The sequence below is a fragment of the Mastigoproctus giganteus genome, chromosome 6 (genome assembly GCF_048544385.1).
Source record: "Mastigoproctus giganteus isolate SK-2022 chromosome 6, ASM4854438v1, whole genome shotgun sequence".
NCBI classification, from domain to species: Eukaryota; Metazoa; Arthropoda; class Arachnida; order Uropygi; family Thelyphonidae; genus Mastigoproctus; species Mastigoproctus giganteus.
The window spans coordinates 157,587,257-157,610,005 of NC_143580.1; the positions used below are offsets into that span (position 1 = coordinate 157,587,257).

The 22,749-nt window shown below is 36.5% G+C and overlaps 1 protein-coding gene across 1 annotated transcript in view; it reads left to right on the forward strand.

Moving 5' to 3' along the window:
* The window catches only part of LOC150084682 (ribokinase-like), a 124,408-nt gene extending 105,733 nt beyond the window's left edge, over positions 1–18,675 (forward strand). The window contains exon 8 of the mRNA XM_090375426.1: positions 18,411–18,675. Within this exon, the coding sequence (XP_090231552.1) occupies positions 18,411–18,587 (177 nt within the window). The 3' untranslated portion in view covers positions 18,588–18,675. The remainder of the gene's footprint in view (positions 1–18,410) is intronic.
* The last annotated feature ends 4,074 nt before the right edge of the window (positions 18,676–22,749 follow it).

Below are 22,749 nucleotides of genomic sequence, written 5' to 3' on the forward strand. Positions count from 1 at the left end.
AAAAAAATTAAATGTTTTTCTTCTGAGAAATAGCCTGCTTATGTTTTGTATAAAAAAGTAAAAGCAAACTGCAAATCAGTTTTGCAGTGGAACAGCAAGTGCAATAAAAATAAGTCTATAAAAAGTACTGCCACTCCCTATTAAATAGTGACCACCTTTAGCATTTCCAGCATCCTTATTTTCTGTGGATATGCCAAAATATCACCTCCAAGTATGTGGAACCCAATCAAGATATCTAGTAACCCTAGTCGTGACATATATCGCTCACTGGCTGCAATAGTGGCACAACAGTGGTCTCCGACAGTTTTTAAATTCTGTACAGTGGGATCAACTGACGATGTTACCAACAGTAAATTCTAAGTGGGAAGCATTCAAGGAATTAATCGTGGAAGCTACTAAAAGTTTCATACCTATTAAGAAATATTGTTCAAGGTTTAGGCCTAAATGGTTATCTAATGAACTAATGAGACTCGTAACAGAGAAGAAAAATGCATGGGATGCACATAAATTATCAAGCCACTCAGAAGCCTATGGCAGATATAAGCTAGTCTGTAATCAGGTCACAAAGGAGGTTAGGCAGGCGAAGGCAGATTACGAGAAATCATTGGCAAAAGATGCTAAGAAAAACAGAGAATTTCTTTACTTATATAAACTCTAAAAGAAAGGAGATGTATCTGATTGGTCCACTTGACATCAATGGTTCGACTGTTGATGATCCTGCTGATAACAAACAAACTGAATGAGTATTTTGCATCTACATTCACACATGAGGAATTACTAAGGTTTGAATATGGCAGAAGGTTACCAAATTGTAGCAGGATACTTAATGATTTTGTAATAACTGAGAGCAAAGTGAAGGAGAAATTGTTGAAGTTAAACTAAAGAAAAGCACCTGGGGTGGATGTGATCTATCCAGTTATATTAAAGGAGACTGCAAAGCAACTAAGCAAACCCTTAGCCATAATTATGAGAGCATCATTGGACTCAGGGGAGGTTCCCACGGACTGGAGATGTGCAAATGTGTTCCCAATTCACAAAGGGGGATTGAAGGGTGACACGAGTAATTACAGACAGTTAGTTTAACTTCTGTTCCGGGTAAAATAATGGAGTCACTGGTTAAAGATGCATTGCAGGATCATCTAGACAAGACTGCAGCAATAATTCAGACAAAGCATGGGAAGTTAATGGAAAGTCTTGCCTGACAAATTTGATAGGATATTATGATGTGGTTACAAAGGAACTGGATGCAAAAATAATTTTGATATCATATATTTGGATTTCAGGAAAGCTTTTGACACTGTTGCGCATGGAAGACTATTGTACAAATTGGATCAGAATGGTATTAAGGGTAAGTTGCTACAATGGGTAAAAGGATGGTTAAGTGGGAGAAGACAGAGGGTGGTAATGAATGGGTGCTGCTCTTCGTGGACTGGAGTCCCACAGGGTTCGGTGTTGGGTCCACTGTTGTTTTGTATATTTATCAATGATATTGATGAAGGTATATCAGGTTTAATGTCGAAGTTTGCAGATGATACAAAGGTTGGCAGGGTTGTTAATGACAGTAATGGCAGTGTGCTACTGCAACAGGATCTAGATAATTTGGGCAGATGGGCTAAGAAGTGGCAACTGAAGTTTAACTTTGACAAATGCAAAGTACTGCATATGGGTAGAAGTAACCCCAGAGAAACGTACCAACCACCACACTTAAGGTGGTAGAAAATGAAAAAGACCTGGGAGTAATTGTGCAGTTAGATATGAAGTTTTCTGACACTGCAGGCAGGCTGCCAGGGCAGGTCATGGGGTTTTGTCAATGATATATAGGAATTTTGCTAGCAGGGAGAAGGAGGTGATTGTCCTTCTGTATAAGGCAATGGTCAGGCCACGCTTTGAATACTGCGTACAGGTCTGTATGCTTCATTTTAGGAAGGATGTAGATTTACTTGAGCGTGTACAGAGAAGGGCAATAAGATTGGCGAGGGGAATGAAGGGATCCTCTTACCAAGAGTGGCTGGAGACTAGGCACCTGCGCGGTGATCTGATTGAGGTGTATAAGGCCTTAAATGGGTTGAGCATGCTGAATTCTGATGGGATCCTTCCTCTTGTTCAGATTACGAACCTAAATTCAAATTAAGAAAGGACAGATGTAGAATAGATGTGCGGAAATTTGCCTTTAGCCAGCGGGTGGTTAATTGCTGGAACAAACTTCCATCTGTCGTTGTGGAAGTTGATAGGTTTAATAAATTTAAGGAGGAACTGGACAGGCATTTGGAGGGAATGGTGTGATTTTTTTTTTTTTTGGCTGAGGCTGCATAAGCTCATTCACTTGCTTTCTTGCATCACATGCCACTACTACTACGTTGTGAAGCATATATCATCTTTTAAGGGCACAAAGGATGATATCGTTGTACATGTTGGCACCAATGACATTAAGAGTAGGAGATATCTGCAGATTTACTTAACAAGTACAGGTCAATGTTGCAAAAAAGTCATGAGTTTGGGCTAAATTTTAAAGTGTCCACAATTCTGCCCAGACACAATAGGAGGGAGCACATGATGAGAGCCTTGTCAATCAATTCGTCCCTAGAGGGAATGTGCAAGGCTCGTGGGATAAAATTTTTTTTAGCGTGGTCTGTGCTTGTTAACAGGAGTGACTCCTTCTACAGGGATGGGATACACTTAAATAGAAAGGGTGCAAGAATATTTGCTGATGCTATCGAGGCAGTGTTAGGTGGGTCGGAAAACTGCTAGTTTGGGGTGATTCACAGACTAAAAGGTTAAAAGTAGCTGCAGGCAGAGGTGAAGGTGATTCTTGCACTACTTCTATTAGAATAAGCAGTGGCCTGGAGCGAGGGGTGCTGGGGTGTCAAGGACTGATGGCAGTCATCGTGAAACAAGTGGGTATATAGGATGTGTTAGGGTAACTAAGAATAAGAATAGGTGCATGTATACAAATGCTAGAAGTATAGTAAATAAATTTGAAGCGTTGGTCAAGACATCAAAGGCAGATATTGTTGGGATATCAGAAATGTGGTGTCACACAGATACTAGGAATGCATAATTGGAATTTGGGGAGTACAATGTTTACAGAAAGGATAGACACGGAGGGGTTATGCTGTTAATTAAGAAAAACAAAATCGAAAGAAGTGCATCCACTTGATATAGATGGACAGTGCACACTTGAGTCAGTTTGGTGTGACATATTATGCACTGCGAAAGCAAAAATAAGAGTAGGAGTGTATTATAGGCCTAATAATTTGAATGAGTACAATGAACAGTTGTACAGAAAAATAGAGTAGGCTATTAAATCAGAATGTCTTATAATGAGTGATTTTAACTTCCCAGATATTGACTGGAACTTGTGGATTGGTCACTCGCACACTAGTAACACTTTTGGGGATTTATTGGATGATTGTTTTCTGTAGCAGCATGATCGAGAAGGAACCAGAGACGGTAATACTCTTGATCTGGTTATTAGCAGTGATTGTTCATGTATTAAAAATTTGCAGATAAAGGAACCACTAGGTGGCAGAGATCACAGTGTACTGATGTGGGATTTACTTACCATCAGAGGTAAAGGAAAGGGTTTTTGTTTCCATAAAGGTAACTCAGACAGTTTTTAAATTCTGTACAGTGGGATCAACTGATGATGTTACCAACAGAAAATTCTAAGTGGGAAGCATTCAAGGAATTAATCGTGGAAGCTACTAAACGTTTCATACCTATTAAGAAATATTGTTCAAAGTTTAGGCCTAAATAGTTGTCAAATGAACTTTGTTTGTTGTTTGGTTTTTAGGAGAATTAGCAACTAAGGCCATATTGCTCCGGGAATATGCAGTGGTCATTCCCTGACCTTTCCGCATCCTCTGTATTTGGTTGTGACGGGCTCGAACCCCGGTCTAATCAAGAAGCGTGTGCTATGCACGGCTGCTCCTTCCCACCTGTCTACGGAGGCGCCTGTCAAATGAACTAATGAGACTCGTGGCAGAGAAGAAAAATGCATGGGATGCATATAAATTATCAGGCAACGCAGAAGCCTATGACAGATATAAACTAGTCTGTAATCAAGTCACAAAGGAGGTTAGGCAGATTACGAGAAATCTTTGGCAAAGGATGCTATGAAAAACAGCAAAGATTTCTTTACTTATATAAACTAAAAGGAAGGAGATGAATCAGATTGGTCCATTTGTTAATAGTGGTTCGACTGTTGATGATCCTGCTCAGATAGCAAACAAAATGAATGAGTATTTTATATCTACATTCACACATGAGGAGTTATTAAGGATTGAAAATGCCAGAAGGTTATCAAATTGTAGCAGAGTGCTTAATGATTTTGTAATAACTGAGAGCAAAGTGGAGGAGAAATTGTTTAAGTTAAATATAAGGCAACCGGGGTGGATGGGATCTATCCAGTTATATCAAAGGAGGCGGCAAAGGAAGTAAGCAAACCCCTAGTCATAATTATGAGAGCATCCTTGGACTCAGGGGAGGTCCCCACAGACCTGAGATGTGCAAATGTATCACCAATTCACAAAGGGGGTTCAAAAGATGACGCAAGTATCCATAGACATGTTAGTTTAACTTGTGTTCAGGGGAAAATAATGGAGTCCCTGGTTAAAGATGCATTGCAGGATCATCTAGACAAGACTGCAGAAATAATTCAGACACATCATGGGTTTGTTAAGGGAAAATCTTGTCTGACAAATTTGATAAGATATTATGATGTGGTTACAAAGGAACTGGATGCAAAAAATAATTTTGATATCATATACTTGAATTTCAGGAAAGCCTTTGACACTTTTGCACATGGAAGACTACTGTACAAATTGGAGCAGAATGGTATTAAGGGTAAGTTGCAACAATGGATAAAAGGATGGTTGAGTGGGAGAAGACTGAGGATGGTAATCAAGGGGTACTGCTCTTTGTGGACTAATGTTATTAGTGGAGTCCCACAGGGTTTGGTGTTGGGTCCACTGTTTTGTATATTTATCAATGATATTGATGAAGGTATATTAGGCTGTGTCGAAGTTTGCAGATGATGCAAAGGTTGGCAGGGTTGTTAGTGACAGTGTGCTACTGCAACAGGATCTAGAAAATTTGGGAAGATGGGCTGAGAAGTGACAACTGAAGTTTAACATTGACAATCTTCTACCTATATGCAAAGTACTGCATATAGGTAGAAGTAATCCCAGAGGAACGTATGGTAGAAAATGAAAAAGACCTGGGAGTAAGTGTGCAGACAGGCTGCCAGAGCAGGTCATGGAGTATTGTCAATGATATACAGGAATTTTTCCAGCAGGGATAAGGAGGTGATTATTCCATTGTATAAGGCGATGGTCAGGCTACACCTAGAGTACTGTATACAGGTCTGGAGACCTCATTTCAAGAAGGATGTAGAGCTGCTGGAACGAGTACAGAGAAGGGCAACAAGGTTAGTGAATGGAACGAAGGGTTGCTCTTACGAAGAAAGGCTTAAGTTTTGCAAATTACAGTGTCTGGAGACTAGGCACTGGCGAGGTGATCTGATAGAGGTGTACAAAGCCTTGAATGGTTTGAGCATACTCAAGTCTGATGGGATTCTGCCTCTTGCTTAGAATAATCACCTGAAAGGGCATAAATTCAAATTGAGGAAGGACAGATGTAGGATAGATGTGCGGAAATTTGCCTTTAGCCAGCATGTTGGTTGGTGGAACAGACTTCCATCCCTTGTTGTGGAAGTTGATAGCCTAAATAAATTTAAGGCTCAGCTGGACAGGTATTTTGAACAAACGGTGGGGTGAAGTGGAAGAGTTTTTTTTTTTTGGCTGATGTTGCATAAGCTTGCTTTCTTGCATCATATGCCTCTACTAATGGTAATCTACAAAGATATTCTTTCAGTGTTTGCATTGCATAAACAATATATATTGCAAAAAATAAAAAAGAAAAAACTGAAATATGCCTGTATGTTGAAAAACAGAAAAAAAAAATTAAATGTTTTTCTTCTGAGAAATAGCCTGCTTATGTTTTGTATAAAAAAGTAAAAGCAAACTGCAAATCAGTTTTGCAGTGGAACAGCAAGTGCAATAAAAATAAGTCTATAAAAAGTACTGCCACTCCCTATTAAATAGTGACCACCTTTAGCATTTCCAGCATCCTTATTTTCTGTGGATATGCCAAAATATCACCTCCAAGTATGTGGAACCCAATCAAGATATCTAGTAACCCTAGTCGTGACATATATCGCTCACTGGCTGCAATAGTGGCACAACAGTGGTCTCCGACAGTTTTTAAATTCTGTACAGTGGGATCAACTGACGATGTTACCAACAGTAAATTCTAAGTGGGAAGCATTCAAGGAATTAATCGTGGAAGCTACTAAAAGTTTCATACCTATTAAGAAATATTGTTCAAGGTTTAGGCCTAAATGGTTATCTAATGAACTAATGAGACTCGTAACAGAGAAGAAAAATGCATGGGATGCACATAAATTATCAAGCCACTCAGAAGCCTATGGCAGATATAAGCTAGTCTGTAATCAGGTCACAAAGGAGGTTAGGCAGGCGAAGGCAGATTACGAGAAATCATTGGCAAAAGATGCTAAGAAAAACAGAGAATTTCTTTACTTATATAAACTCTAAAAGAAAGGAGATGTATCTGATTGGTCCACTTGACATCAATGGTTCGACTGTTGATGATCCTGCTGATAACAAACAAACTGAATGAGTATTTTGCATCTAAATTCACACATGAGGAATTACTAAGGTTTGAATATGGCAGAAGGTTACCAAATTGTAGCAGGATACTTAATGATTTTGTAATAACTGAGAGCAAAGTGAAGGAGAAATTGTTGAAGTTAAACTAAAGAAAAGCACCTGGGGTGGATGTGATCTATCCAGTTATATTAAAGGAGACTGCAAAGCAACTAAGCAAACCCTTAGCCATAATTATGAGAGCATCATTGGACTCAGGGGAGGTTCCCACGGACTGGAGATGTGCAAATGTGTTCCCAATTCACAAAGGGGGATCGAAGGGTGACACGAGTAATTACAGACAGTTAGTTTAACTTCTGTTCCGGGTAAAATAATGGAGTCACTGGTTAAAGATGCATTGCAGGATCATCTAGACAAGACTGCAGCAATAATTCAGACAAAGCATGGGAAGTTAATGGAAAGTCTTGCCTGACAAATTTGATAGGATATTATGATGTGGTTACAAAGGAACTGGATGCAAAAATAATTTTGATATCATATATTTGGATTTCAGGAAAGCTTTTGACACTGTTGCGCATGGAAGACTATTGTACAAATTGGATCAGAATGGTATTAAGGGTAAGTTGCTACAATGGGTAAAAGGATGGTTAAGTGGGAGAAGACAGAGGGTGGTAATGAATGGGTGCTGCTCTTCGTGGACTGGAGTCCCACAGGGTTCGGTGTTGGGTCCACTGTTGTTTTGTATATTTATCAATGATATTGATGAAGGTATATCAGGTTTAATGTCGAAGTTTGCAGATGATACAAAGGTTGGCAGGGTTGTTAATGACAGTAATGGCAGTGTGCTACTGCAACAGGATCTAGATAATTTGGGCAGATGGGCTAAGAAGTGGCAACTGAAGTTTAACTTTGACAAATGCAAAGTACTGCATATGGGTAGAAGTAACCCCAGAGAAACGTACCAACCACCACACTTAAGGTGGTAGAAAATGAAAAAGACCTGGGAGTAATTGTGCAGTTAGATATGAAGTTTTCTGACACTGCAGGCAGGCTGCCAGGGCAGGTCATGGGGTTTTGTCAATGATATATAGGAATTTTGCTAGCAGGGAGAAGGAGGTGATTGTCCTTCTGTATAAGGCAATGGTCAGGCCACGCTTTGAATACTGCGTACAGGTCTGTATGCTTCATTTTAGGAAGGATGTAGATTTACTTGAGCGTGTACAGAGAAGGGCAATAAGATTGGCGAGGGGAATGAAGGGATCCTCTTACCAAGAGTGGCTGGAGACTAGGCACCTGCGCGGTGATCTGATTGAGGTGTATAAGGCCTTAAATGGGTTGAGCATGCTGAATTCTGATGGGATCCTTCCTCTTGTTCAGATTACGAACCTAAATTCAAATTAAGAAAGGACAGATGTAGAATAGATGTGCGGAAATTTGCCTTTAGCCAGCGGGTGGTTAATTGCTGGAACAAACTTCCATCTGTCGTTGTGGAAGTTGATAGGTTTAATAAATTTAAGGAGGAACTGGACAGGCATTTGGAGGGAATGGTGTGATTTTTTTTTTTTTTGGCTGAGGCTGCATAAGCTCATTCACTTGCTTTCTTGCATCACATGCCACTACTACTACGTTGTGAAGCATATATCATCTTTTAAGGGCACAAAGGATGATATCGTTGTACATGTTGGCACCAATGACATTAAGAGTAGGAGATATCTGCAGATTTACTTAACAAGTACAGGTCAATGTTGCAAAAAAGTCATGAGTTTGGGCTAAATTTTAAAGTGTCCACAATTCTGCCCAGACACAATAGGAGGGAGCACATGATGAGAGCCTTGTCAATCAATTCGTCCCTAGAGGGAATGTGCAAGGCTCGTGGGATAAAATTTTTTTTAGCGTGGTCTGTGCTTGTTAACAGGAGTGACTCCTTCTACAGGGATGGGATACACTTAAATAGAAAGGGTGCAAGAATATTTGCTGATGCTATCGAGGCAGTGTTAGGTGGGTCGGAAAACTGCTAGTTTGGGGTGATTCACAGACTAAAAGGTTAAAAGTAGCTGCAGGCAGAGGTGAAGGTGATTCTTGCACTACTTCTATTAGAATAAGCAGTGGCCTGGAGCGAGGGGTGCTGGGGTGTCAAGGACTGATGGCAGTCATCGTGAAACAAGTGGGTATATAGGATGTGTTAGGGTAACTAAGAATAAGAATAGGTGCATGTATACAAATGCTAGAAGTATAGTAAATAAATTTGAAGCGTTGGTCAAGACATCAAAGGCAGATATTGTTGGGATATCAGAAATGTGGTGTCACACAGATACTAGGAATGCATAATTGGAATTTGGGGAGTACAATGTTTACAGAAAGGATAGACACGGAGGGGTTATGCTGTTAATTAAGAAAAACAAAATCGAAAGAAGTGCATCCACTTGATATAGATGGACAGTGCACACTTGAGTCAGTTTGGTGTGACATATTATGCACTGCGAAAGCAAAAATAAGAGTAGGAGTGTATTATAGGCCTAATAATTTGAATGAGTACAATGAACAGTTGTACAGAAAAATAGAGTAGGCTATTAAATCAGAATGTCTTATAATGAGTGATTTTAACTTCCCAGATATTGACTGGAACTTGTGGATTGGTCACTCGCACACTAGTAACACTTTTGGGGATTTATTGGATGATTGTTTTCTGTAGCAGCATGATCGAGAAGGAACCAGAGACGGTAATACTCTTGATCTGGTTATTAGCAGTGATTGTTCATGTATTAAAAATTTGCAGATAAAGGAACCACTAGGTGGCAGAGATCACAGTGTACTGATGTGGGATTTACTTACCATCAGAGGTAAAGGAAAGGGTTTTTGTTTCCATAAAGGTAACTCAGACAGTTTTTAAATTCTGTACAGTGGGATCAACTGATGATGTTACCAACAGAAAATTCTAAGTGGGAAGCATTCAAGGAATTAATCGTGGAAGCTACTAAACGTTTCATACCTATTAAGAAATATTGTTCAAAGTTTAGGCCTAAATAGTTGTCAAATGAACTTTGTTTGTTGTTTGGTTTTTAGGAGAATTAGCAACTAAGGCCATATTGCTCCGGGAATATGCAGTGGTCATTCCCTGACCTTTCCGCATCCTCTGTATTTGGTTGTGACGGGCTCGAACCCCGGTCTAATCAAGAAGCGTGTGCTATGCACGGCTGCTCCTTCCCACCTGTCTACGGAGGCGCCTGTCAAATGAACTAATGAGACTCGTGGCAGAGAAGAAAAATGCATGGGATGCATATAAATTATCAGGCAACGCAGAAGCCTATGACAGATATAAACTAGTCTGTAATCAAGTCACAAAGGAGGTTAGGCAGATTACGAGAAATCTTTGGCAAAGGATGCTATGAAAAACAGCAAAGATTTCTTTACTTATATAAACTAAAAGGAAGGAGATGAATCAGATTGGTCCATTTGTTAATAGTGGTTCGACTGTTGATGATCCTGCTCAGATAGCAAACAAAATGAATGAGTATTTTATATCTACATTCACACATGAGGAGTTATTAAGGATTGAAAATGCCAGAAGGTTATCAAATTGTAGCAGAGTGCTTAATGATTTTGTAATAACTGAGAGCAAAGTGGAGGAGAAATTGTTTAAGTTAAATATAAGGCAACCGGGGTGGATGGGATCTATCCAGTTATATCAAAGGAGGCGGCAAAGGAAGTAAGCAAACCCCTAGTCATAATTATGAGAGCATCCTTGGACTCAGGGGAGGTCCCCACAGACCTGAGATGTGCAAATGTATCACCAATTCACAAAGGGGGTTCAAAAGATGACGCAAGTATCCATAGACATGTTAGTTTAACTTGTGTTCAGGGGAAAATAATGGAGTCCCTGGTTAAAGATGCATTGCAGGATCATCTAGACAAGACTGCAGAAATAATTCAGACACATCATGGGTTTGTTAAGGGAAAATCTTGTCTGACAAATTTGATAAGATATTATGATGTGGTTACAAAGGAACTGGATGCAAAAAATAATTTTGATATCATATACTTGAATTTCAGGAAAGCCTTTGACACTTTTGCACATGGAAGACTACTGTACAAATTGGAGCAGAATGGTATTAAGGGTAAGTTGCAACAATGGATAAAAGGATGGTTGAGTGGGAGAAGACTGAGGATGGTAATCAAGGGGTACTGCTCTTTGTGGACTAATGTTATTAGTGGAGTCCCACAGGGTTTGGTGTTGGGTCCACTGTTTTGTATATTTATCAATGATATTGATGAAGGTATATTAGGCTGTGTCGAAGTTTGCAGATGATGCAAAGGTTGGCAGGGTTGTTAGTGACAGTGTGCTACTGCAACAGGATCTAGAAAATTTGGGAAGATGGGCTGAGAAGTGACAACTGAAGTTTAACATTGACAATCTTCTACCTATATGCAAAGTACTGCATATAGGTAGAAGTAATCCCAGAGGAACGTATGGTAGAAAATGAAAAAGACCTGGGAGTAAGTGTGCAGACAGGCTGCCAGAGCAGGTCATGGGGTTTTGTCAATGATATACAGGAATTTTGCTAGCAGGGAAACAGTGGTGATTGTTCCTCTGTATAAGGCAATGGTCAGGCCATGCCTTGAGTACTGCGTACAGGCTGGAGGCCTCATTTTAGGAAGGATGTCGATTTGCTTGAGCATGTACAGAGAAGGGCAACAAGATTCGTGAGGGGAATGAAGGGATCCTCAACCAAGAGAGGCTGGAGACTAGGCACCTGCAAGGTGATCTGATTGAGGTGTATAAGGCCTTGAATGGGTTGAGCATGCTGAATTCTGATGGGGTTCTTCCACTTGTTCAGATTATAAACCTAAGGGGGCATAGATTCAAATTGAGAAAAGACAGCTGTAGAATAGATGTGCAGAAATTTTCCTTTAGCCAGCAAGTGGTTAATAGCTGGAATAAACTTCCATCTGTACTTGTGAAAGTTGATAGGTGAAATAAATTTAAGGAGCAACTGGACAAACATTTAGAGGGAATGGTTGTGTGATTTTTTTTTTTTTTTTTGGCTGATCCTACATAAGCTTATATGCTTGATTACTTGCATCACATGCCACTATTACTATAATGGTCAGGCCACATTTTGAGTACTATATACAGGTCTGGAGGCCTCATTTTAGGAAGGATGTGGAGCTGCTGGAACGAGTATAGAAAGGGCAATGAGATTGATGAGCGGAATGAAGGACTGCTCTTACCTAGAAAAGATTGAGTTCTGCAAGGTGATCTGATTGAGGTATTTAAAGCTTTGAATGGATTAAGCAAGCCCAATGCTGATTGGATTCTCCCTCTTGCTCTGACCACATGTGAGGTGACACAAATTCAAATTTATGAAGGACAGTTGCAGAATAGATATGTGGAAGTTTGCCTTTAGTCAGAGGGTAGTTGATTGCTGGAATAAACCTGTATTTGTTGTTGTGGAAGTTGATAGCTTAAATAAATTCAAGGAAGAGCTGGACAAAGTATTGGAGGGAATGAATAGGTGAATGGGTGGGGGGGGGGGGTTGCTGATGCTTGCAAGATAAACTTGCTCTCTTGCACCATTTTCCACTGCTAATGCAAATAATGTATTCATAGCAAAAAAAAATATAGTGCAGTAATATATCAAGTATATGGTACATGCTACTTAAATGATGATTTGATTTTCATCGTGCATGTCAATTTTCCTTCTTTTGCATGTGAACTTAACACAAGTTTAAGTTTCTATAAAAGTACACAACTTAAATTCCTTATATCTAATGATTTCTGTTACTGCATTAGTTATGGAGCTTTGCTTGTCAAGAATGAATAGAATAGTTTTTTTTTATTGTGTTTGTAAACTTAATTTATTTTTTATACTCCATTACTGGTTAGAGTTCCGTCCTCTCCACCAAACCAGCGAATTGAAGTTAGACCTCTGCTGTAGCTATAATGGATATGAAAGCCGACCTGTTGTGTGTGTGTGTGAAGAACAAGTAAAAATGGAGCAGAAATCCTCCAAATGTTAAGAACTGTATTTATTGATGCTTTTTTTAGGTAATTCTTTTAATCAATAGATCAGTGATGGTCAACTAGCAGCCCACAGGCTGGAACCAGTCTGCCATGTTGTTTTAAACAGCCTGCACAATATTTGCTAGTAACCACTGGATCAAGCCAGTATCCAATCAATACTCATAGTTTAGTTTTCAGTTGCTAGCAATAAAATAAATAAATAAATTTTCTGTTTTTACTCCGGGACAACGACCAGTCAGAGGAATTCACAAGGTAGAGAAAATACAAGAAACAGCACTGCATTTGGCAGTTACAGGCTTGAACCCTGTAAGTGCTAGTGGTTTTAGATTATATGTGAGTAGTTTTTTTTTATTATATTTAGTGGTTTGCTCCTGCAGCTTGTAAAATGTTTACATTTTATATGAAAAAGTATAATCTTTGCTATTCTTGTTTTTGATGCAATATAATTTTTTGCCTAATCATAAAAGACGTTTCCAGTATACAGGGGAATTTTTCAAGCTTATCACTCAAGTGAAATTGAATTTTGAGTGATTATATTTAAAGAAATTATAAAATAAATCTGAGTTTGTCATAAAAAAATAAGAAACAACAAAACAAAAGGTGTTCCCAAATACAGATAAAATCATTGATGAAATTTGTATATATTTTTTTATAAACTTACATAATTTACCAGTTTGTGTTGATTAAGTTTAGTAAAATGTTTTTGAAGTTTAGAACGGTGTACAGCAAAAACTGCAAGTTCAAACCAGAATGAGAGTTTGACTATTTGTTTATCCTTACTAAGGTCAACAAATTTCAGTGCTTAGTTTGCCTACAAGTGTTAGCTGTTTTGAAAGAATAACCCCAAAAGACATCACATGACAAATCACTGCTAAAACTGAGGAATCATGGAAAATTGTGGTTGAACAGCTGAAAAAAAAGCTAACACAACAAAAAAAAAAAAGTGTATTCAGCAACGTAACAAAAATACAAGAAACATCATTTTTGGCTTCCTATACCATTAGTTATGAGCTTGCTAAGGCCAAGAAAAAAGTTCACGGATGATGAATTCGTCAAACAATATGCTGTTAAAATGGCAGGGTCATTCAGAAGAAAAGGTGGCCAGAGGATTTCAGTCTGTATCTCTTTCAAAAACTGTTACAAGAACTAAAGATATATTAATAAACGTTTGTCTGACAACCCAAAAGCTGTTAAATAGACTGTCCATAATTTTCACTAGCTGTTGATGAAAGTATAGCCATAATAGACACTAGTCAACTGTTAGTTCTCATCATAACAATCTGTGATGACTCTACTGTTTTATAACAGCAGAGTCATTAAGTTTCTTTGCACAGCTCAGCTAAAGGGGAGGACATATTTTCTGTAGTTAGAGCACAATGGAGGAGTACAGTGGGTTTGAAAAGTAGTTGGCTGCTGTAGTTACTGATGGTGCTAAAGCCATGGTTGGTATTTGTACTGGTTTTATGAGACTTTTAAGGCAAAACAAGTTAACATGCCTTATATTATTCGCCAAGAGGCCCCGTGCACAAAATCTATCAAACTATGTGACACTGTGGCTAATGTGACAAAAATCACAATTTTGAATACATTTGATTACAATCACAATTACTTATTTAGAAAAACTGGACTCTGCTTACAGGGATCTGTTGCTACATGCAAAATCGGCATAGTCGAGGAAAATGTTTAGTGAGATTTTACAAACTTGGACATGAAATAACTGCCTTTCTAAGAGGCCATGTTCCATGCTCATTTGATCATAATAAGATCCAAGATGCTGACTTCCTACAGGACTTAGCATTTCTCACAGATATAAGATATTATGCAATATTTAAATGTCATGAACCTTCAGCTTCAGGGGGAAAAGGCAATTTTTCCAAAAGAATGAAATGTTCTATTTTCCCAGTTGTAAAAAACTATCTGAGAAAGAGTACATTCACTTTACAAAGTACACAGAACATATTGAGCAACTGATTTCAGAATTTGATCATCAATTTCAAGATTTTGAAACCTTTCATCCAGAAATGAAACTTTTCAAAAAACCTTTGAAGTGCACAGTAGTGTGTCAGCTGACAGAACTGCAATTTGAGTTGTGATATCTCCAGTGCAGCCCATCCCTCAACAACCTAACAGGACCAAGTCACTCATAGTTCTGAAAAATGCTTTCTTGAGAACGTTACTCACCACTGAAAAACTGGGCCTAAAACTTTGCTCTATTTTTGGAAGTAACCTACATCTGTGAGGTTACATTTTCTGCCATGATGCATGTGAAATCCAAGATGAGAAACTTATGACGCATTGTTGCACATCTTCTGAGTTGCAACATCTGAAATGGAATAAATCTATTGCAATAAATATTAAATTTTTAACAAAAGATTTTTAGTCTTCTGCCCCCCCCCCCCCCCCAATTTTCAATTCTAAGATTAACTAGTTTCCTGTGGTAGCATGTTAGAGAGGCAATGAGAAAAAACTCGATCTGATTATCAGCAGCAACAGCTTTTCATGCATTAAGAACCTGCAGGTAAAAGACCCTCTGGGTGGCAGTGATCACAGCTTACTGATGGGGGGATATACATAAAGCTGTAACTACTGTCAGGGGCAAAGGGAAGGGCTTTTACTTTTGTAAGGATGACTATGGTGATCTCAGACAGATTTTAAATTCTATGCAGTGGAACCAATTGATCATGTTACCAAAAGTAAATTCTAATTGGGAAGCATTCAGGGAAGTAATCATACAAGTTACTAGGCTTTTCATGCCAACTAAGAAATACAGTTCCAGGCTTAGACCTAAATGGCTGTCAGATGAACTGATAAGACTTGTGGCAAAGAAGAAAAATGCATGGGATGTTTATAAATTATCGGGTGATACAGAAGACTGTGGTAGATACAAAATAGACAGTAATAAAGTCACAGAGCAGGTTAGCGAATTTGTGAATGATGTACATTATTTTCCTAGGAACTTTGCTAGCAGTGATAAGGAAATGATTATCCCATTATAAAAGGCAATAGTTAGGCTTAATTTTGAGTACTGCATACAAGTCTGGAGGCCTCATTTTAGGCAGGAAGTGGGTGTTTCCTAAAATGGGTGCAGAGAAAGGCAGTGAGATTGGTAAAGGAAACAAAAGTTTGGTCTTACCAAGAAATGCTTCAGTTCTGCAAATTGCAGTGCTTGGACATTATGGCACCTGCGAGTTGGTCTGATTGAGTTGTCTAAAGCCTTGAGTGGATTGGGCAAGCTCAATTCTGGTGACATTCTTTTTCTTGCTCAGAATACAGACTTGAGGGCCATAAATTCAAATTGAGGAAGGATGGTTGCAGGATAGATGTTCACAAGTTTGCCTTCAGCCAGCAGGTGATTGATTGTTGGTACAAACCTACATCTGTTGTCCAAATTAGTTTGAATAAATTCAAACCAGACAAATTATCAGATGTGGTGGACAGGTAATGTAGGAAGTGTTTTTTTTTTTTTTTTTTTTTTTTTGTTGATGCTTTATAAGTTTGCTTTCGTGCATTGTTTGCCATTACTAATATTAGTCTGATTGGCTCTTCAAGATGTGAATGTCTTCTTGGGGTCTGCAAAATGAACACAACTAGGATATAATTTGAAGGTTCCTGTGCTCGAATTTGGGACTTCTACTTTTGATTCCTTAATTCAGAGCTCAAGTGGAACAGGCCTAGAATGTTGTCCAACACTTCATCAACTAAATGCATGCCAGAGGCAGCACTTTTATGTAAGAGTCACACCTGATATTTTCAACAATATAAACATTTTATCAATATCTAAAATAAAACTTATTGTAATCATTTACCAATCATTGGTCAAAATTGCATTACTCTTTTTATGATGCTCTAGTTTCTGTTTCTCTTAGTGTACATCTAATTTCTCATTTGTTTCTATGCACTAAACATTTTACTTTGCTTATTTCTTTGAAATGTCGTAGTTGATTGCTGGAACAAACTTCCATCTGTCGTTGTGGAAGTTGATAGCTTAAATAAATTCAAGGAGGAACTGGACAAATTTTAGAGGGAATGTATGTATGGAATGGTTATTTTATTTTTTTTTGGTCTGATTGCTACATAAGCTTGCTTTCTTGCATCACATGCCTCGATTATTACTACTACATCAGTTTCAAGTGGCAGACATTCCTGCCACTTTAAATGACAAATCACATCTATATACACAGAAATGTATTACATTTAAAAATAAATTAAGCACTGTATCATCAACTATTAGTGTCCACATTAATCCCCTCTTTTACCACATGAAAATGGCTGTTGAATGCAGTAAGAAAAAATTGTAAAACTGTAAAATAAAAGGGGAAACCAAATAAACAATCAAGAACCTGCACTCACCCACAATAGCACAAGGTCCTGTAGGCATGGTACAACTTACTGCCTGAGTAGATGTCGGGGCATCTGCTACAATGTGAAAATTCCCAACACACATTTCTGTCATGGCCTAATATTGGCAGAGTGACTGTGGATGTATGCCAGGTGCAAGCAATAAAGACAGATTGAGCAAAACAAGTGCTTAAATGTGATTAGAACCCTGGATCTTGCATTTTTGTAGTTTCCATTTTCAAAATTCAAACTCACTACTAATCAGAACCAACTGACAGGCCCAAACATTATGCAAAATAAGCTATGATTCAGAACAAAAAACAAGACAGAAATTAAAGTACCAAATAATAACTCTACTTAAATAAGGATGCTAAAATTGAAACTAAATTAACTAAAAAAAAAAAAAAAAAAATCACTCACATCTGGTGAGTATGGGCTTGGCACACCCAGGGTCCTTAGCCACATATCATCATTCTCTCTCTCTCTCAGGGTAACTCAATTTTTTTTTTTTTTTTTTGGCTGGTGCAGCATAAGCCTCAGGCTTCCTTGCACCATATGGCTAATAATAATAATATAATAAATAAGAATAGGAAACTAAATAAGAATCTAATCATATCGAAGGATGCCAACAATAAGGGAGGAGCTGAAGAATAATAATGAACGGGCTGTGAGCTGTCCATTTATTCTTTGACGATATGGAGCTAGTCCATTCCTTATTATTCTTTGTGTTCTTCAGCTGTTTGCATCCTTTGATATGATTCCCTCCTATTCTTATTTAGTTTTATTTATCTGTTTTCACTGTGGTACCCACAGTTATTTATGTATATTATTTTTTATTTTGCATACTTCCATTACATTTAGGCCTGTTGGTTTGTTCTGAGTGATAGTGAAATTTGCATTTGCCTTTCAGGTTTCTTAAGTTGGTTCTTGGTTACAGGGTATTAACCATATTTAAATATGCTTTGTTTAATTTATCATTCACTTGGGGATGTCCAAGATTGCTTTTCTGCAATAGCTATATTTCTGCATAAAAGAAATGCGAGCTTCTGCAATTTTTACAGTAGCAGATGTGTCCCGTGAATTTAAATTTCAATAATGAAATGGTTCTAATGTCTTTTTAAAGTAATTTGTTATTGGTGAAGTAAACCAGTATTAATCACGAGTTTACAAAATGTCTGATATGTTAATTGAATTAAATGGCATTTATTCTGTACTTTTGCATCATCTTCAGTGATCATACCTAAACTACTGAGTAACTCAACTGCAGTATATCAATATTATTAATGCTGATTTTTTCAGCTTTCTTTTAAATTTTTTTTTTCATAGCAAATATGTAAGATTAATAAAATTTTGCTTATTTCCAGGGAGCCGGTGATGCATTTATGGGAAGTCTTGTGTATTTTCTTGTAAAGTATCCACAACTCTCTATGAAGGAAAAGATATACAGATCATGTCAGATTGCCACAATTAGTGTTCAAGCTCTTGGTACCCAAACAAGTTTTCCATGGAAGAAGGACATACCACAGTCATTATTTTTGTAGTAATAGGAATTATAGATTTAAATTGTGGTGATCAGAAAACACAAGGATTATGATGACTTAACTATTGTTAAGACAGGGGCACCTAAAATTGCAGGTGTAATAAATGATTTATACTAAAGAGAAAACTAAAGTGTGATAAATAATTCCCAGGTATGCTGCTATGTACATTCATATCATGCATTAAGCCACATCTATGTAGTCGCATTCAAAACATTTGCTCAATCTGCTGTAATCATGGTTTGTTTACAGCATGCACCAGCATTTGTTGGTGCACTTCAGAACCCAAGTGTTTCTTAGTACAGTGTATGTGGTTAGAATTTTTTTTAGTATATGTTTCTTAGAATTGTATTTGTTAGCTCTTGCTTTGAATAATTATACAGGATGTTTCAAAATTTCATAGAACAAAGGTAGGAACATATTCTACAACTAAAAATAAGAAAAGTTCCTATAAACATATGTCTCAATTTTTTCTAAAATAATAATAATTAATCATAAATTATAAAAGAACTGAAATAAACTTCTAAAAGGTAAAATAGCTATTTTAAAATAACCTCCATTTCCTTCAATGCGACGAATCTGCAATTACTGGCATACTCTTCGTGGTTTTAGGCAGCTTTCAAAATGTAGTTTGGCTTGTATGCTAATATGTATAAAACAAACTAGACTTTGTGACCACATACAAAATAATTTAAGGGTATGAGAGTAGGTGATTACAGTGAAAATTTTCACTGTAATTTTCATGTGGTAAAAGAGCTGGTTAATATAGACTCCAATAGTTGAGTTTACTGTGCACTTAATTTATTCTTAAACGTAATAAGTTTCATCATGCGTTTTAAACAAATAAGCAGAAGTGAAATGTGCAATGCATTTTAAAAAGTTATAATAAAAAATCATGGGGAAAAGTGGACTGGTGCACCATCATGCATAAATGACATCCTCTGCTGATTTTCAAGGGATACATCTTTACATATTGTTCCACAGATAATGTAGGTTTGCCATTCGTGAAGCATTGCTGATAAAAAAAAAAAACAAGGACCAATAAGATTATCCCCAAGAACACCACATCAAACATTAAAGGAAAAAAGTATGTTGATAATGAGTACTGACAATCATGTGTGCATTTGAGAGTTTAGAATTCCATTTCTTGTATTTCATGATTCTTCTATAACCAGACATAGCTTAAAAATTAAGGATGTCACATGGATTGCAGAATGAAACACTGACAAGTTTCTCCATTTATTCATATCCTGTGTATGAATATATATTGGATATTGCCTAAAGTTAGAGACCCAATAGCAAAATTTAAATAATTCAGGTTATAAAAAAATTTACTTTGACCCATTATAGAAATATATTGCCACTTCCCATAGAGCTCTTTGGTGAGGAGCTAGACAGACCAAAACCCCAAAATAAGCTGGGCATAACTATTTTTTTAATACCAGACAAAATGCAAGCTGCATCACAAGGCAGAAGGGACAAAAACAATGGAAAAAAAAAAAATGTCATATTAATTGAATTAAATTGATAATAAAAATAGTAAATTAAAAATTAGCAAAACAATGTCAAGATACTAAGGTGTTTAGAGGATATGATATTAATTCAGATCATTTTTTAGTGGCTTCAAAAATAGAGTTATAGGCTAAATGGAAGAAGAGAAAATCTATTAAACAGAGGAAGGAGGAGTTAGGTTACAAAGTATATCTACTTCAAGAAGAAAGTATACAAAATTTATATGAGAAAAAAAAAAAAAAAAACCTAGGACAATTCAGGAAAAACTAAGGGGGGGATAAGATACAGAATGAAGAAATATATAAACAAGAACTATAATGAGGAAGGCTAAAGCAGAGTCATGGGATAGATTTATAAGTACAATAGAACATGATGTTCATGGAAGACAAAATTTGGCATATAAAATGATGAAACATTTCAATAACACAGAGAAAGACACTTCAAGAATAAATATAATAAAGGAAGAACAATGGAAAAAATATTATGAAGAATTGTGGAAAGACCCAACATATCAAACAGAAGAGATACAGTTAGTGACGTAGTTCTGATAACGAAGGAAGAATTGGAAAAGGCATTGAAAGCTATAAAAAATAGGATACTAAATTTATTTAATAAATGTTGGGAACAGTGGAAGATTATTTCAATATTTAAAAAAGGAAATAGAAATGATACAAAGAATTATAGAGGGATTAGCATATTAAATACAGTATATAAAATGTATAGCTAAATAATAGAATTAAAATGATCTCTGATGAAATATTAATAGAAGAACAGGCAGGATTCAGAAAAGGAAGATCATGTACAGATAATATATTTGTATTAAAACAAATAATAGAAAAACAAAAAGAGTTTAATTTAGAAATGCATTTAGCATTTATAGATTATGAAAAAGCATTTGATCGAGTAAACAGATGAAAACTATGGGACACATTGAGTAATAAAGGATACCCAAAGCATCTTACAAAAATAATACAGTTTATATCAAGGAACAAAAACAGTAATAGATACAGGTAATAAATTAACAGAAGAAAGTATAATAAATCAAGGATGGGATGTAGCTTGTCACCAACGTTGTTTAATATATATATCGAGGATATATGTAAATGGAAAGAGGAAATTAATACAGGGATATATTTAAATACAAAGAATAGGATTAATACCCTTATTTTCAGATGATTAAGTAATTATTCAAGATAGTGAAGATAATTTACAAAGAGCAGTATTTAAATTAAACCAAATAACAGAAGAATATAAAGTTAAAATATCAACAACGAAAACTAGAACAATGGTTTATAAGGGGAAAAATACGGTGAGAACAAAAATAGTTATAGACAATAAAATATTAGAACATTTTAAATATCTAGCATGTGATATAACATATGATGTTGCCAGAAATTGGCAAAATTTCAAAATATGTGGAACAATAAAAAGAACTCTGGCTAACAAGGAAAGAAACAATTGAAATTTTACAATACCAACACTTCTTTATGGTTCTGAGACATTAATAGAATACAAGCTGCAGAAATGAAATTTTTAAGATATAAAGGATGTACAAAATTAGAAAAAATACCAAATGTAAATATTAGAAAGGAATTAAAGATTTACTCAATTAATGAAAAAATTATAGAATACAGACAAAGATGGAAAGAATGTGTAGAAAGAATGGAAGATAAGAGATTCCCTAAATTAGCTTACACATATAGAGCAAAAGGAAAAAGAGACAGAGGAAGACCGAAGAAAAGATGGGCAGACCTCTTTGAGATCGGAACAGGCAGATCACCTAATCCATGAAGACAAGACAATAAATTAATGAACCTGACCATAACCAATGAACTTTAAACACCTAGAATAATGTATGAATTAAAACATATGAAATGCTAATGCTTCAAACTTTACAGACCATGGAACCATATTGCCACTCCCCAATACTGCTATTTTGGACACCATTATGTTCTCTTCAGTAAAGCTAGGCAGCAGTGTTGGGCAAATAAACAGGGTCTACTGATTTGAATAAATTAACCATGAGTGACACATTTTAATTATTGACATTTTTTTTTATAACAATTGTTCCATACTAAATTGGCAATAATACTGGCAAGGTATTGAAAAACTATTATAATTTTGAACGAAAGATGGTCCACTCTTTAACTTGTCATTAATACCTTTATGATATGTGCTTGGATATTTCATATTATTTGAAGATATAGGTATTGCATTCAAATATTACTTTATGCTTATGTAAAACTCCTACATGTGAAAATCAGTCTTTCAGAATTTTTGGATATATGTTTAGCAGAAGCCAAAGTTTCATTTCTTACTGCACGTCTTTAATTTTTATGCAGTCCATAAAAGAACCCTTTATATGTGTGTGAAAATATTACTTTGAGCCATTCTTACATTATCATTTCCCCACAACTCATAGTTCTCCCTGAACCCTTGAGGACTGCTCAGAGCCATTAAGAAAGACCCTTGCATCATATTTATCAAATGTATGCTATCTGTAGCATATATGTAGGATTTCTGCCAGGTTTAATTTGCAGTAACAACCTAGAATTCAATGAATTTTGAGCTCAGTCACTGAATAGTTTCCTTTTTTTTGCCTTGTACATACAATTTCAGTATTTTATTATTTTTTTCTATGCTATACTGTGTT